This window comes from Populus alba, chromosome 19 (genome assembly GCF_005239225.2).
Source record: "Populus alba chromosome 19, ASM523922v2, whole genome shotgun sequence".
NCBI lineage: Eukaryota > Viridiplantae > Streptophyta > Magnoliopsida > Malpighiales > Salicaceae > Populus > Populus alba.
This window is the reverse complement of record NC_133302.1, coordinates 22,353,738-22,371,958: the sequence shown is the minus strand read 5'-3', so window position 1 is coordinate 22,371,958 and position 18,221 is coordinate 22,353,738. Positions and strand designations below refer to the sequence as shown.

The following is an 18,221-nucleotide window of genomic DNA, read 5'->3' as shown; positions in this document are numbered from 1 at the left end:
CTTGGTCGGATTCATAGCATGTTAGTAACATGTTTCGTGTTCGAACTGGGAGGAGACTCGACCTTGTCATGTCCCCCGGATGAGGTGCATGTAAGTCCCTCAACTGTTTCCTGATGGTTATTTTAATCCCTTTTCTGTTTTTACCCAACTACATGGAAAAAACCATTTTATTAGCTAAATAACTTATACTTTTTACACTAAATCTCATACATAATTGTATTTTAAATTTTAGTTTTATAAAAATTAAAATAACCTATTTTTTATACAAAAATATATCTCACAATAGTTTTAATCAAACACATATATTTTAAACCTACTTTTAACATATTGTTCCATTCATTACATCGATATGGCATATCCATACACACTAGAGCATGTCACATATGCCAACATTACCGTTGGTACATCCACCCAACCTTAGATTGAGATGATGGTTGAGCAAATACATTTGTTTTCTTAAGAAGCCATCAGATTAAGAATTCATGTTCATCCTCAACCAGCTTATGATGTCCCGACATACATCCCTCCTCATCATATTCCCCCAAACACTTTGCCCCCTCACATCTTACCACCTCAGCCATAAAAAAAAAAAAACCCCATTGTCTGGAGACACCTTGATTATGCAGAGAGATATGGACAAAACAAGAAAGAACCTTTGAGATGTCGTTCTCTTAGTCCAACCCGAGAACGTTCACAACATTCCCTGTACCACTACAAAGTGAACATTCTCATAAAGCCTATACTAGCCACTATGAGAAAGAAAGAAATCACAACTCTCGTCGTCCCATACTAGATTCCTCCAGTTTGTTTGACTCATATAAACAATGACTCAAAACAAAGGTTGAGGAGAGTTCATGACATCACAATCATGTCCATCAATATCAGGTAAAAGGTACATCTCTATCTAAGAGAGTCCTCAAAGCCAAAGTCCTAAAAGAGTACTTATCCACGAAGATGAACCTGGATAGTTATGATGGACTTACAAACCCCCGAAAGCATAGACAGAATGTAAAAGGAAGCCTTGAGCTAGTCATCCGTGACAATGACGTCATGTGCAAGATTTTGCCACTACTTTCAAAGGGAATGCGAGGTCATAGTACAACAACTTGAAGTTAGGGTCTATCTTAAGCTTTGAAGATCTGTGTTTTAAGCTAGTAACACGCTTTAGCACTAGCATTCCCACGAAGAAAAGCTCCACAAAACTATTTAAGGTTACTAAAGTTGAGAAAAAATGCACCAAAGCATATCTGAAGAGATTTAATGAAGAAATGCTTCAAGTGAAAGACCTATTGGAACCTATGGCCTGTGAGGCTTTGATCAAAGGGGTTAAAAGTGAAGAGTTGTGGAAACAACTTCACCCTCTACATGACAGAACTCTCATGAGGGTCAAGCAGATGATCGAGAGCCATATAAGAGTAGAAGAGGCCCTGGTTGCACGTAGAAGCTTCTCTCAAATCCATAAAGAAGGTGTTAGAACTGAACCCCCCAGCAAGAATCGTACCTTTGTCAAACAACAATATATTAGGCAGAAAGGGCCCTCCAGGGAACATCTTAGAAAGAGACCCGAAAAGGTTTACACTCATGTAAACACAAGTTATATGGAAATTTACATAGCTTTAAGGGGTCATAATTTGCTTTAGTGTCCTCCTCTCTTGAAGCCTATTCCCAGCCTCAAGTTCTCCAAGAAGTATTGCCAATTCCATATTTAGAGAGAATAGACATGATACTGAGGATTGTTATGCTCTCAAGAAAAAAATGGAGAGACTTATAACACAGGGATACCTCAAACAATTCCTGAAAAAAGATACACCTCCAAAAGAGGATAGAGGTGAAGCAGGGCAACAAAGACTAGTACTCCCAAAAGTTCTGATCATATTGGGGGGCTCATCAATAGTGTAAACAACAACAATAATAAGAGGATGAGATTGGGAGACCAAGTTCTAGTTACAATGGGTCAAGACAGATCTTAGCATGAACCCATCACCTTTACCCCTATTGATGTATAAAGGGTTGAACATCCATATGATATGCCTTGGTGATCTCCATAGTAATGAATGATCACAAGGTCTGCATGATCCTAATGAATGACAATAGCTCAGTGAACATCCTATTAGTAGAAGTCATGACAAAGAAGGGCATGGACACCTTTAGAATGACTCCAATGCCAACACCTCTCATCAAGATAGAAGGACTAATAGTGTTAGTAAAAGGGGTAGTGAAATTAACTGTCATTATAAAGACTACACCTCGTTATGTGACTCTCCAACAGATATTCATAGCCATTGATACCCATCTCCCATACAATGTCATCATTAAAAAGCCATTACTCCACCAGATCATTGTAGTGGTTAGCACCAAGTATTTAATCATAAAGTTTCGAACTGTTAAAGGGGTAGCTACAATGAAGGGAAATCAAGAAGCCTTAAGAGAGTGTGGAAACACATACTTAAAGGGCAAGAAAACCTTATTGATTGATCACCTAAAGACCTAAGGTAAGAAGCCAAAGGTCAAAACAAAGGTAGCTAAAGAACTAGTTAAAGTTTGTTTGGGCTATATAGAGAAAGAGGTCATAAAAGGGGGCCACACCTTGGATAGGCAACAAAAACATGCTTTTACAGAGCTACTAGTGTCACAGAAAAGCAACTTTGCTTTCTATCCAAAGGACATGCTAGGGATCAATACTGAGATAGCTTTCCTCCAGTACAATAAAAGAAAAGAAGTGTTAGGGAAGACAAGCAAAAGGCAATTTCTAAGAAGGTGGATAAACTCATATCAGCAGGATTCATAAAGGAGGTGATATACCTTGAATGGCTTACTAATGTTATGATGGTAAAAAAAGCCAGCAACAAATGACAAATGTGTGTAGACTTCACAGACTTAAATAAGGCCTACCCGAAGGATAGTTACCCTCCCAAGATAAACAAGTTGATGGACTCAATAGAGGGGTATAAGTTTTTTAGTTCGTTTTGGATGAATGTTTTAGATACCATCAAATCCCTATAAATCCAACTGATGAAAAGAAAACATCCTTCATAATCAAAAGAGAAACCTACTATTACAGGGTTATGCTTTTTAATCTGAAAAATGCAAGGGTAACATATCAGAGGATTGTGGACAAAGTGTTCAAGCATCAATTGGGTAGAATTATGGAAGGTTATTTGGATGACATATTGGTGAAAAGCATGACTTTTGAACAACATTTACAAGACCTCAAAGCAGTCTTCCAAGTACTAGAAAGCCATAGTATGAAGCTAAACCCCTTCAAGTATGTGTTTGTCATCTAGGGCGGGAAGTTTTTGGGTTTTCTAGTCAGTGGTATAGGGATTGAGCCCGACCCAGAAAAAATTCAGATGTTGTTGAGCATGGCTCCTTTCAAGATAATGAAAAAGGTACAACACCTCACAAGAAGACTAATAACTTTGAATAGACAATAAAAAGGCTACAACACCTCACAAGAAGACTAACAACTTTAAACAGATTCATAGCCAGATTGGAGGAACGAAGCTTACCGTTTTTAAAAATTCTAAGAAACACCCTCAACTTTTAGTGGACATCCGATTATCTAAAATCCTTTAAAAAGCTGAAGGTCTACCTTTCCTCTTCCAACATCCTTTCTTAGCCCAACAAAGGAGAGATTCTGTTCTTGTATCTGGAAGTAGCAAACCAGGCTATCAGTGTAATACTAGTCAGGGAAGAAGAAGAAGTACAATGTCTAGTCTTCTATGCAGGCAAGACATTCCTAGATGCAGAAACTCGTTACTTGAGACTAAAAAAGATTGCCTTAGCACTAGTGACAACCTCCAGAAAGCTAAAAGCTTACTTTTTGGAACACCAAGTTGTGGTATTGACAAACAAGCCCCCAAGATATATCCTTCACAAACCAGACATGTTATGAGGACTGGTGAAATAAGCAATAGAATTAAGAGAATATAGGTTGCAATACAGACCAAGACCTGCAATTAAAAGGCAAACCCTAACCGACTTCGTAGTGGAGTGCAAATTTGAAGAGGCTATCACATAGGATCCTTCCCTTGATCTAAAGTTGGTAGAGCCTGAGTCACTAAAGCATACCTCCCCTCAATGTTGGAAACTCTGTATGGATAGTGACTCTATACAGGAAGGAAGTAAGGTAGGGATTTTCCTTACTAGCCTAGAAGGGTAGATCTACTAGAATGGGCTTAGGTTTGGGTTTTCAGCTACTAACAAGTGGTCGAGTATGAAGCTCTGATAGCAGGCTTAGGACTGACAGAGCCTCTAAAGGCATACCCCTTATAAGTGCATAATGACTCTTAGCTAATTATGGGACAGTGTCAAGGGACATAAAAAGTCAGGGATCTAACTATCTATGGTCATGTATTTTGAGAAGGCCAAAGCCATAGTGACTCGGAGGGACGGAGTGATCAGCATCACCAGGGTACCCCAGGAAGGCAATGCACAAACAAAGTTTCTCTCTAAGTTAGCTAGTGCTAACCCAACCGACCTCCACATTGATGTCTGGATTGAGGTCTTGGATCAGCCCAACATGGGAGAGAGATATGTCATAGTACTCCTGGTTATGAAAGCTAAGGATTGGAGAACTCCAATTAAGGAATACTTACTCACAAGGAGTTTGCTTTAGTTAAAAGTTGATTTTAGTCTTGACATATGAAGAACGGTTTAAAGATATCCTTCTTGATTTTTTTTTTTTTTTTTAAAGAGAGATTTATGGTAATGGTTATATATCCGGTTATAACAAGCTGAAATGGAGCCCATCCTGGAAACAAGAGTAATTATTGACGGTGAAAAGACTGTCTTATAAATATATAAATCAAATGTGGAGATTTCTTTAAAGGGGTGGATTTCCTCTTGAAATTGTTCTACAGTTGTTTCAAGGATCAGTGTAGCAAAAGAAGAGCATGCTCAAGGGAGAGCAATCTCGTCAACATCATTGCAGTCAACATATAGGGCAAATCCATCATTGATATAGTGGAAGTAGTGATCCTGTCAAGTGATGGACATGGTCGAATATCTTATAAGTGCATATAGCAAATCCATCATTGACAGAGTCATCAAACTTCACTTTCATAAAAGTGAAAGCAAACATGGAATTATATACACGAATATTATCTTTAAATTTTAAACTCTGATGGCCATTCCTTAAATAAAGAAGTTTGTTAAGATATTGAGGTATGTGTTAAGCTTGTGAAATATTGAGATAGGAAAAGAATTTCTAAATCAACAAGGATTCCTATATCAAAAAGGATTTATGTTTAGATTAAAAAAAAATAGTTTATAAAATACTTGTTTAACAACTATTTAGAATCCTTATTACTTTAGATTATATTAATTTGATCTTATCTTTATCTTATAAACTATATATTTATAATAACCATATATGTATAATTTATATAAATAAAAGAAGGGAGGTTCAAAATTCTTTGTGTGTTTAAGTTTTGAAGAGTAAGGCATTAAGAAAGATTCATACGTAGCAGTAGCAACGACAAAACTCTCTTCACAATAGAGAAAATCATAGTAACCTCTATTGATGAGTTATACATGTCCCATGCAAAGAAAAAATATACACTCAACAACAACAATTTCAAAATTCAGCATAAAAACACAACAGCAAAAGTTTCAAAATGCAATAACATTAGCACATCAACATCTCTTTTTACGATAGAAGGTTGGCCTCTAAAATGCACCAGCGATAACACATCGAAGACTCCTTTCATGACAGCAAATCATAGAAACAAGGGTAATCAAAACACAATAGATTCTCTTTTTAATTATAGTAGAATAAATTTCAAAGCAACAAATTGCTTCTAAAAATTTTGCTCTGCTAATTATTTCTCATTTTCATGGTCATTATGATCATGGAAGCATGTTAATAGTGTTAAAAAATAGTATAAATTATATCTTGGGACCTTACCTAACAACTTAAGCTATTAGGTTGAGATAATTTTTGGCATGGTATCAGAGTCTTGATGAGCAAGTGATTACGAGTTCGAATCTCACAATCTATATTTATGTGATAAAAATTAAGTACAATATAGTGTGGACATGTACAAGTCTCAAGCCCAAAGGGTTTCACTCGAATGAGTGTGTTAGAGAATAATATAAATCATGTTCTCTAACAACTAGAAAACTTCTCAAGGTTCAAGAAGTATTGGCAAATTGTTTATAAGGAAATAGTTTAATCACCAACTAGAATAGCAATAACGGATGCGTAAAAATGGAGGTAGAAAGGCAAAGATCGAAGGATTTAAAGGCAAAAAAATACCATAGGATTAATATAAGAGAGTTGGTCATAGATTATTTTTCTTGAGCAAAAAATGAATCAAGAAGAAGGTGTAAGCTTTACAAGTGTCATCTAATTATTGTTTTTATTTTTTATTTTTTTACCTTATATAGAGGTGGTTGAGAAAGAGGAAAGAGTATGAGCAATAGTAATGGTAGATTCTCAAATAAAACATTTGCAAATAACATATCCTTCCAATTCTCAGAGAAAGTGAAAAGATTATGACAATAATCATTCAAGAGTTTACAAGTCATAAATAATAGATAAATCAAAAGTTAAATTCTTTGGGTATCATAGGTACATGCACATATTGAAATGTTATTTTTTTATATGGATACCTCAAACAAAATTTTGTTATTAGTCATGATGTTATTTTTTATGAAAACAAATACTATTAGAGCAATAACTATGTTAAAAAATATATTTTAGTTGATTTAGATACAGAAAATGATGTGAAAATGGACAAGTATGTGAAGGATACACCACAACCAATAGATGATCAAAGCTCACATTTAACCTTATCAAATGATGAACAATGATCGCAACATGTTAGAAAAAGACTTGTATGGATGAATGATTATGAGAAAACTAGAATCGATAAATCTAATGATCCACTACTCATTTTATATTGTTCTCGTGTCGCGATCCTATGACTTTTAAAGATGTTGTAAGAGAATCAAAGTGATGAGAGGCTATGAATGATGAAATTCATTTCATTAAAAGAAAACAATTCAGGGTATACAAAGCTTAAAAAGTATAAAAAACCATAGGCATGAAAAATATGTTCAAGAAAAAGTCGAAGGTGAATGGTAAAGTCAAAAAATATAAAGCACATCTAGTAGCTAAAGGTTACAAGCAAGAGTATGGTATTGATTACAAAAAAGATTTTGCTTTGGTTGCAAGGCAAGACACAATTAGATTAATTATTACTTTAGCAACTCAAATTTATGGTTTATCTTCCAGTTGGATGTGAAATCAACTTTTCTATATAGAGACCTACAAAAACAAGGATTTATTTATCAACCTCCTAGTTATATGAAATTACATGTTGAACATAAGGTATATGAATTGAAAAAGGCTCTATATAGGCTAAATTGAGCTCTAAAAGTCCAGTTTACATGTTGAACATAAGGTATATGAATTGAAAAGGGCTCTATGAGCTCTAAAAGTCCGATACAGTCGTATTGATGCTTGGTTTTAAAAGATGTCAATATAAACATAAAATTTTTATTAAAATTAAAGATGGAGAAAATATGTTTTTTGTATGCTTCTATGTAGATGATTTTATTTATACTAGTAATGATAGGGTTATTTTAAAAAAAAAAAAATTAAAAGGTTTATGATGATAGAGATTAATATGTCCATCTTAGAAAGTTACATTACTTTATCACTTTTGAAGTGGTTCAATCTAATGCTAGAATTTTTATTTCTTAAAAGAACTACTATATTTTTATTTATGTCTTATATTTTATCTCATAGACATGATTTATGTAATGGTTTTTTTTTTTTTTTTTGAAAATATAGCTCAATTTTAGCTTATTACTAGCTATGTGACTTTGCCACAATTTGGATAAATTGTTTTACACAAAACAATAAATATGCAAGTTTTTTTAACATGTTTTTTTGACATAAAAAAATCATAGTCGTGAATTAAAAAGTTGATACATGCATTTAATTAAATGAATTGAGAATCATTTTGTGCTAATAAATGCAAAAACTTTTTTTGTTAACGATAACTAAAGACTAAATTAGAAAAAAATGAGAAATCAATGTATATCAAAATATTTGATCTTGAACATGGGTCATATACTCGATTACATTTAATAACTTAGTTTATTAGAATCAATTTTTTACTTAATCAAACGATAATAAAAATAAAAACACACGTAATAATTAATTGAATAAAATCAAAGGAAAAAAAAAATATAAGGTATATATATATATATATATATTAAAAAATGTGTTATCATTTAATTTGAAAATCAAATGAAAACTAAACAATATTTAACCAAAAACTAAATTGAAAAGTTAAGAGATAGTTATGGATATAGATTTATGATCTCGAAACACTAGCTATAAACTCAATTTTATTCAATAATTTTGTACCTTAGAACTATTATTTTATTTAATAAAATGATAATAAAAAATACATACATAGAAAAGCAATTGAATAAAAGTAAAGAAAACAAAATTTTATGTAACACTACAAAAAAATGATACCTTCTAATATAAGAAAAATATATAAAAATCTGATTCTTAAACTATGTGAAAATTAAATTGTATAATAGTAGAAAAACAACTTCATAAAAAATTATTAAAATGTGTTAGAATTGATAAAAAAAAAAAAAGCCAACAAAAAAATTCAAAAACTCAACCATTAGAGAATGAAATTGAAAGAAAAAAGAAAAAGAACAAAAAAAAACAATGGATAAAAAAATGAGTACCAGGCACACAAGCTTGCCTTTACTGGTCCGGCAAGTCCAGGTTTAAAAAAGTTTAGACATATGGATCTTTTAGCCTAGGCTCCTATTATTGGGTTGATTTTTATTTTTTTAAGGTTATTTTTTTGGAAAGAAAATGCAAGCAACACTTTACCTTATTTTCTCCAAAATCCAGCCACTAAATTGGGGGTGGTGGAATTTTGATCTAAAAATCTATTTTTAAATATATTTTGACCCAAAACACTAAATATATATTGATAAATCGGTATATGACCTTAAAAACCCTAAAAAACTGTCCCAAAACCTATAATGAAAAAACTTTACGAGCTTAGATTTACCATCTTATATAATAAGAAGGCTAATTTTGGATCAAGATCATATGAACACCTAGAGGAAACTCCTTTTATTAATGAAATTCATTGACATCAATATTCTTTTTTAATGAGCTAAATCAGTGTTATTCGAGATTTTTTTTTATCACAAGAATTTCACGACTTTCTCTATTCTCTCATACTAGATCGAAAAGTACAAAAAAATGATATTTTGTTTTAAAATTAAAATTTCAAAAATCAAAGGACCTGAAAAAATAAATTGGAAAGTATAAGAACCAAAGAGAACTTTCCACACAAACTTTGAAGCTACCAGCTATTTTTCTAGTCTTTTTCATTTTGGCCCTCCATCTTTTAATCATGCTCTTATTCAACAAATCAAAGCCAATTGACCATCAATTTAGTCACAAAGAATTGAACTAAATAAATAAATAAATTGAAAAGCATTAGGATAAAAGTGAACTTTTGAAAATTCCACTTTGATCCTCCATTTTTCAATCATGTCCTTATTTAACAAATTAGAGCCAAAGGATTGAATCTAGGAGAAAAAAACTTTAATGGCCAAAATAAAAAAAATAAAAAAACATTTCTACAATAAATTATATGTGTGCAAACAAACATAGGCATGGTTTGTCCACACGTTTTATGGCTTGTTTGGAACCAATTCTCTTTTATAATTGAATTCATTTTATAGTGTTCAATTTGAATTTAATTTATAAATAAGTTGATTTCAAGTATTTGTAAGATATGAAATTTAATTCATTTTATTTTTTATATTACCTTCATCAAACTTTATCTTATTTCTTTAAGATCTTGGAAAAATGGATAGATAGTTATTTTTTAAAAAATTAGTTTTAATATTAATTTTTTTTAGAATTATAATTTTTAAAGATTAATTTTAATTTCAAACTCAATTCTTAACATAAAAAATGATTTTAAATATAAAATTTCATTCAAAATTTTGAATTGAATTGAATTTATAGAATTAAAAACATGTCATCGGTATTTTGTTTTAATAATAATAATAATAAGAATAAGAATAATAGTGTGCGCCAATTAATAATATTTCTTTTATCCAAGCAATAACTAAATGAAGACCCCTTGATGAAAATAAACCGCTTTAAAAATCGAAAAACGACGTGTCGTAAAAGTGCTGAAGAAAGAGGTGTCGTTTCAGTAACAATCTTCCTGGCGTGCTGTTGAAAAAAATCCCTTAAAATGCTGGTGAATGGAATCTGCAACAAATTCATTATGTAATTAAATTAAAAAAGAAAAAAAAATGGAAGCAGTAGCAGAGGGACTATGGGGATTAGCAGATTACGCGGAGAAGAAAGGAGAAATAGGAAAAGCAGTGAAATGCCTTGAAGCCATCTGTCAAAGCCACGCGTCTTTCTTACCGATCGTGGAGGTGAAAACCCGTCTCCGCATCTCAACTCTACTGCTGAAGCACTCTCACAACGTGAATCAAGCAAAATCCCATCTGGAACGCTCCCAACTTCTTCTCAAACAGATTCCTTCTTGCTTCGACTTAAAATTCCGTACTTTCAGCATGTTAAGTCAGTGTTATCATCTCGTTGGCGCTATTCCTCCTCAAAAACAAACCCTCCTTAAAGCTCTCGACCTCACCGCTTCCCTTCCTCCAGAGTATGTTGTCATTTTTCATTTTATTTATATATTTTTGTAAAAATATACTGTCATTTGTTTATTTATTTTAATTTTTATTTATTTAGGGTTTCGGTGAGGTTATGGGCTTGCAATTTCAATTCTCAGCTGGCTAATGCTTTGATTATTGAAGGAGATTATCATTCTGCTTTCTCTGCTTTGGAATCTGGTTTTGAGTCTGCTTCTCAATTATGTTATCCCGAGTTGCAGGTTATTTTTAATTTTCTGTTGATAATATATATATATATATATATATATATATATATATATATATATATATATCTGTGCGTGCGTGCGTGTGTGTGGATGCTTGGTTTATTTTACTCATTACCATCTCACTAATCTGCTATACAAATCTTAGATGTTTTTTGCAACTTCGGTACTGCACGTGCATCTGATGCAATGGTACGATGATAATTCGGTTCAGTCTGCTCTTCGTAGATGCGACGACCTTTGGGAATCATTAGGCCCTGATAGAGTCAGTAATTTGTCTTTCTTTCTTTTTTGATAATTTCTGCTAAATGAATCTTGATTGTAGTGTAATTTAGGCCTTATGATTGGAATTTGTTTTCTTTTTTGGTTGTTGTGGCACCAAAGAGGGAACAATGCCTTGGTTTGCTTTTTTACAATGAGCTACTTCACATATTTTATCAACTTCGTGTCTGCGACTACAAGAATGCCAACCAGCACGTGGACAAGTTGGATGCTGCTATGAAGGCTGACTCGCAGAAAATGCGGGAAGCACAGAGACTAACCAATGAACTCAATGCATTAAATCAAAGTCTTTCCAGGCCTGACTTGCCCAACAGAGAGAGGTCCTTACTGTCTTCAAAGCAAGCTCAAATTCAAGATCGTATCTCAAGTATGAACAACACGAATTGGTCTGCTGAACAACCTCTGGAACCTGCATATTTTGGAAATACTAAACGGCCATGGCAAGAGAAGCTTGTGTTGGCACCACCTCCCATTGATGGAGAATGGTTGCCAAAAAGTGCTGTCTATGCTCTGGTTGATCTTATGGTGGTCATATTTGGTCGACCAAGAGGACTTTTTAAGGAGTGTGCAAAGCGGATTCAATCCGGGATGCGTGCTATTCAAGGTTTTATATTTGTAACTAAGGCCAATTTCATTTCTTTCATCTTTTTGATTTTTTAGTTGCATTGTATAAAAATCATGTTACTGTATTAGTGTCAGTTCTCATCCATCTGAGTTAAGACTGATATTTCATTTTGAATTATTGAAACTTCCTTGGTTAAATTGAAGTGGACACACTTCTGACAGTTCTTTTTAATATGATAAGCATTTTTGGGGCTTGCATAACCTTTCATTGGATTTTCCCTTGTCTGAAATTTTTAGCATGGTAAATATTCTAGTCTTGCCTCAATGAATTGCAGCTCCTACTTCTTATAATTTTGACAGTCAGTATGAGAGATTTTGGTGTTTTAAACAATGCTAGATTTTACAATTCAAGTATTGACCATGTGTGCTAGTCAGAAACATGATAAGTTATTGTCTTGCAGTGGAGTTGGTGAAGCTTGGAATAACTGATGGTGTTAGAGGTTAGCCTCATTCTTACATGATGCTCAAAATATCTTTCATCCTTTGGGTCACTTATATGAGCTTTCTGGCATTTTCTGTTGAGCAGAGGTGGATTTGCAGCACTCCGCCATTTGGATGGCTGGTGTGTATCTAATGCTTTTAATGCAGTTCCTTGAAAACAAAGTTGCCGTGGAACTCACAAGATCTGAATTTGTTGAAGCACAAGAGGTAGGTGGGTGGTGCCTCCAGTACTATGGTTTATCATGCAGTGTGTTTTTTTCACCTCCTACCTCTCTCTCTCGTTCTCTGTCTGACAATGTGGAGAAGTGAGTTTGGGTCCTTTGGGGTGGGTGGCATTTGGGCACAAGACCTTCTATATTCCGAGATTATCTTTCTATTTGTGTAATTTAGTGTTTTCATATGGATGCAGTTGCTTATCCCCTTTGGTAGGGTTGCTGAGTTCACTAATAAACTTGATCATGCGATATTTGAACAGGAAAGATCAAATAAAAGTGCGAAAATGTTTTCATTGCTTATTTTGTATTAGTTCTTTATTCTATCTTGGTAAACACAGTGCTGTAGAGGAGTTATCAATATCTGGCAATGATATGATATAACACTAAATGGATATACTTATTCAGTTAGACACAATACACTCAAGTCAAATGCATAACGTACCTGTGCCTATACTAAGGCATTGAATTTTTCTGCTTTTGAGTTCACCTTAAAATGTTTTGGTTCACTTGCTCACATAAGAAGCCAGCTTTCACAAATGAGAATTTCTCTTTGAATTGGTGATTCCAGTTAGTAATTGCTTATTTTTTTCCAACTGATAAGCAGAACTTTAACCCACCACAACTATTTAATGGCTAGTAGAATTTGATTTAGTCTGCTCTTTGGTTTTCAGGTCTTTCATACTTTACAAACCAATGGCATTGGTTTGCTGTTCATTAAACAAAATACTTATCATGATCTCTATGTTGTCAGGCATTGGTGCAAATGAAAGAGTGGTTCATTCGCTTTCCAACAATTTTACAGGCCTGTGAGAGTATAATTGAGATGCTAAGAGGGCAGTATGCTCATTCTGTTGGCTGTTATAGTGAAGCAGCTTTTCATTACATTGAAGCTGCAAAGGTATTGCTGTTACTGTCACACTACAGTTGGTCAACTACAAACCAATTTCAACTTCGATGGTCTGAATGATGCATAGGGATCATATAATGAGCATCATTCTATTTAGCTAATGTTATAATCAGCAAAAGCTAGTTATTGCATATGCAAATGTTTATTCTGCTTAACAAGCAGATCTTTATCATATGACCCACCAAATGTTTCAAATATGCTGTTTGTGCAGCTAACAGGGAGCAAGTCAATGCAAGCTATGTGCCAAGTTTATGCAGCTGTCTCTTACATCTGCATTGGTGATGCTGAATCATCATCACAGGTTAAATGTCTCCTTTAATAATGATGATGATGATGTTGATGTTACTTTTGTAGATAGCAATTTAAATTTCAAGTGCAATAAATTTCTTCAATACTTTAGCTTATTTACATTTAAGTTTGTTTGGTGCAGGCACTTGATTTGATTGGACCAATTTACAGAATGAAGGATTCTTTTGTAGGAGTTCGAGAGCAAGCAAGTGTTCTTTTTGCTTATGGCCTTTTATTGATGAGGCAGGACGAATATGAGGAAGCACGGTAGATGCTTGGGCTCTTATTAACAACTTCACTATGGAAAGTTTTGTTTGAACTGGAGGATGTTTGGCTGGGATAGCTTATGGCCATTATTTTTCAATGGTTTTATGTCCTGTCCATTCTACATCCCTATATCTTTATGCTATCCTTTAACTACCCGTAACTAATAAAGTCATCATTAGTGAAGAAAATAGTTTTACCTTCAAAGTTGTGTTTTGCCAAAAGCTATTATCCTTCTTTTGTGGGGATGCCAGGCTTTGTTCTCTCTCTTTATCCAATGCAAGAGTAAGTGCTATGGAAGATTGAAGTGAACAATTTATCTTTGGATATGACACCTGAATGCTTAAACTATGTAGTGCTTTCTGGATATTTTTAAAATTTCATTAGAGTTGAACTTATTCACAGGAAAAAAGAGAGGACCAGAAGTAAATTATTGGTGTGGACTGTGAAAAGGAAGGCACGCACACCTTAAATGGTGCTAGGAGAAGTATAAATATAGATTGATTAAGAAATATTGCTCCCCTGCCTGTTTTTTTTTGGTGTGTGTGTAACACTTTTATTCTTTTCAATAAATGGTTTCGAGGTTCATCTCAAAATTTTGCTTTTCCATCTCTCTCCTCTTGTGTTAAAATAACATTGTTCATGCAGAGCTCGGCTGGCCAAGGGCCTGCAGATTGCTCATAATAGTATGGGTAACCTTCAACTCATTGCACAGTATTTGACAATCCTTGGACATTTGGCTCTTGCTTTGCATGATACCGTACAAGCCAGAGAGATCTTGAGATCTTCCCTTACGCTGGCAAAGAAGCTTTATGATATCCCAACTCAGATCTGGGTGCTGTCGGTTCTGACAGGTATAACTCTCTGCATTGAATCCTTGCTCTTGATTTGATCTAGTCAGCTCTGAAGTGCAATATAACTCCCACTCTCTATCTGTATGTTACTAGAATGGACAGACAATGTGGATGTTGTTGACTCTTTAATACTTTGCCTGTCATAAAGTGGCAATCCATGGCCAGTTATGTAGTATGTGTGTCGAAGATGTAAAATTTCTTTCCTTCCTTCTGGATTTATGGGGAGAGGGCAGTTAGGGAATAAAACGCTGGTGGTGGAATTGAACCAAAAATGATACTAGTTTGAATCTCATGATCATTCTGCAAGACCTCAGTTATATTTATCTTGAAAGTTTTTTGCTTTGAAAACAATAGCAATTCTTTTGAACCCTAACTGATACTTAAATTAGTTGAGATTAGCAGTCCTTTAAGACTAAATTATGTACAAGTTTTTAATTTGTTGATTTAAGAATGCTAGCCTTGGAGAACAAGCTCTCCTGTTTCTACTAGATTAGATTATTTTGGAGAGATTTTCATTTCTATGATTCCATACCTGTCAAGTTCATTCGGTTTATTGGTTATCATCTCATCTGGGTTATACCACAACTGCTCTTGCAGGTTTGTATAAAGGATTAGGAGAGATTGGGAATGAAATGGAGAATGAGGAATATCGAAATAAAAAGTTAGATGATCTGCAAACAAAACTTGCTGATGCACATTCATCCATTCACCACATTGAACTGGTAAATTAATTTGGACTCGTATTTTGCTCATATGACAACAATTAATTACATATACGACAAAAGGTGTACTTTGGACCATCTGCTAGCTCTTACCTGTTATTTTACATGTATCCTCCAATGAGCAGATTGCCAAGCTAAGAATTGAAGTTCAACAGTTTCATGAACTTGATATCAAGCGTGCTATGGAAAGCCAGTCCATGGGAGTCAACCTCGACATTCCAGAGTCTGTTGGTTTATCAACTCCAATGCCAGCTTCTTCATCATCAAGGCTGCTAGATTTGGATAATCTGGACAGTCGAAGGCGTGGGAAGAGAAAAATTTAGTTTGTTACTTTGTAGGTTTTATAATTTATGTTGATATACGAGAGAATAGGAGAATAGGAAATTTAAAGGGTAAATGAGACGGAGGTTAGGACTTCAACTTGTACAATTGCAGGGTTTTCAACAAGACCACTTCCTTTGCATTTTTGTTCGCTTTATTTTGTTTGTGTATGTGAAAGTGCTTGTAAAAAAAATTAATTTTTTTTATTATTTTAAATTAATATTTTTTTATATTTATAGATCATTTTAATACTTGATATTAAAAATAATTTTTTTTAAAAAAATTAATATATTTTTAAATAAAAAACATTTTAAAAAATAATTGCTAAACTATATTCTCAAACAAATTCACTCAGCTTTGTAGCCTATTTGTTAGCACAGGGGTTTTTTTTCTTCTTGGTTTTGGATTTAATCACCGGAGAGATTCAAGGATATCTTAACTAATTTATCTTATTTTATTAAAAACAAGTGTAACCTACAAATTTACCTTAAATAACCTTATTCTTTTGCTATATCCGAAGTCTAAAAGTTACCTATTCCTACTCAAAATTAAAATTATAAGGTGAATATTTTTGGGCTAGGCTATTATGATAGTTTTAATTTAATAGTTTAAATTATTAGATAAAATTTTAAAAATAATTTTATATCTTAGTTTAATAATTTAAACTGTATTCTAAGAATTAATTTATATGGCTTATGTAGCTTGATTCTCATGCTGTTATTTAATCCCAAAACTATAGAAGTTTGCTGGCTTTATATGAGGAAAGTTTGACTATCTACTTATGTCAATTAAACAATGACCTCTTCAATCCAGCAATAGTCCTCTCACTAAAAGAAAAACATAACCTCGGGAAACTATGCAAGGATTTGATACGAGTTAATTGGACTAGCTTGTTCATTGTTTGGAGTATGTCGAGACCAAAATCATCAATGAATTGGAGCTGGCAGAATATTTTGGGGTCAAGCATTCTAAACTAACGAAGAAGATGGTCATTCCTATATTTTCTTCATCATCACTAAAATGTTCCAAGGACTAAGAAACCAAGTGAGTCCTAGAGAGAGAGAGAGAGAGAGAGAGAGATTGGCTGTGTGGGTAGAGAGAAAAGGAATAATTTTGAGAGAGAAAGGAAAATTTTTAGAGGAGAAGTTGCAAGGAATAAGACAAACTTGTTAAATTATTTGTGGTAAGGTATTTTTATTGTTTTAATTTCGTTTAGGTTGTGAAATTTTGATCAGAATTGGAAATCTTCAATTTTGTGCAAGTTAGGGTATATGTTAAAATAATATTGGAAGAGAAGAATTGTGGTTTCATAAACTGATTTTGGTTAAAGGTATTTCTCCCTTCTTCAAGTTCAGCCATGAGAAGAGTAAAATAGAAGGACTGGAAATGTGTTAATTTGTGTAAATGATAATGTTTTAAAGGTATTAGTAGGAAGAATTAGTTTGGGTTATGATGTAATACAATTTTTAAGAAAATTGATTAAGGGAATCGTACTATATTGGGTTGAAATGAGTAATAATGTTTTAGTTGTGTTAAAATAAAATGGCATGGACAATTGCATATAAGTAAATTATAACATGAATGGAAGGGCTAAAGTCACGCTAAATTATAACATGATAATAAGTATAAGTGACATGGGTCTAGGTTTTTTGCCAAACTCAAATTTTTTAAACTTAACTATATGCTGAGATCAAACACTTGAGAGTCTGGTAAGATTCTAAATCCAACACTTTATATTCAATATTTGGCTGAGCCCAAATATTAAGATGCCAGACTTAACCTTTTTTTAGGTTCAATTACATGTTGAGTCTAAATGCCTATGGGCCTGACAATACCCTTGGACTTAGTACAAACACCTATAGGTTTGGCGAGATATCAGACCCAACACTTTTAAGCTCAACTACGTGCTAAGCCCAAGCACCTATAAGTCTGGTAAGATGTCAGGCTCAATTTTTTCTATGCTCAACTACACGTTGAGCCCAAGCGCTTGTGGGTCTGGCAAGATGCCAAACCCAAATCCCTCAGGTTCACACTAGAGCCTAAATGCACGTGAATCTAATACAATGTCAAATTTTAAAATAATCATTTTCCTACACCCTTAGGTGTGTGAAAGTCCTCCAGGATCCAAATATATCTTAATCGACAATAATTCTAAGAAAGGATCATTCCCATCTACATTAATGCTGTGTGCAAAATAAGGCATAAAAGCCTTCTATAACTTTATTGTTTGTTTGTCAACATTAAAGATGTGAAAATGTAATTCCCACCTACATTTATATTGTGTAAGAGACATTTCCTTCATTATTAATGTTGATGTAAAAGATTTCTTTCTTGTTAAAATTTTCAAAATGAAAAGACTTTCGCTCATTAAGAAAAAAGAC

The 18,221-nt window shown here is 33.5% G+C and overlaps 1 protein-coding gene across 1 annotated transcript; it reads left to right on the top strand.

The window, feature by feature from the left end:
• Nucleotides 1–10,280: 10,280 nt before the first annotated feature.
• On the top strand, nt 10,281–16,076 carry LOC118044241 (sister chromatid cohesion protein SCC4). Its single transcript, XM_035052466.2, has 12 exons — nt 10,281–10,691; nt 10,778–10,919; nt 11,071–11,187; nt 11,307–11,808; nt 12,230–12,268; nt 12,355–12,476; nt 13,236–13,382; nt 13,603–13,692; nt 13,822–13,946; nt 14,592–14,797; nt 15,395–15,519; nt 15,645–16,076. Exons 1-12 carry the CDS (start codon nt 10,327–10,329, stop codon nt 15,840–15,842), a joined length of 2,178 nt encoding a protein of 725 aa, XP_034908357.1. The 5' UTR covers nt 10,281–10,326; the 3' UTR covers nt 15,843–16,076.
• The last annotated feature ends 2,145 nt before the right edge of the window (nt 16,077–18,221 follow it).

Excerpts from the sequence above, each read along its gene's own strand:
- LOC118044241 (XM_035052466.2), top strand. The coding sequence starts at position 10,327 with ATGGAAGCAGTAGCAGAGGGACTATGGGGATTAGCAGATTACGCGGAG. Across the intron at positions 10,692-10,777 it reads ACCGCTTCCCTTCCTCCAGA|GGTTTCGGTGAGGTTATGGG; the intron begins GTATGTTGTCAT and ends TTATTTATTTAG. Across the intron at positions 12,477-13,235 it reads AATTTGTTGAAGCACAAGAG|GCATTGGTGCAAATGAAAGA; the intron begins GTAGGTGGGTGG and ends CTATGTTGTCAG.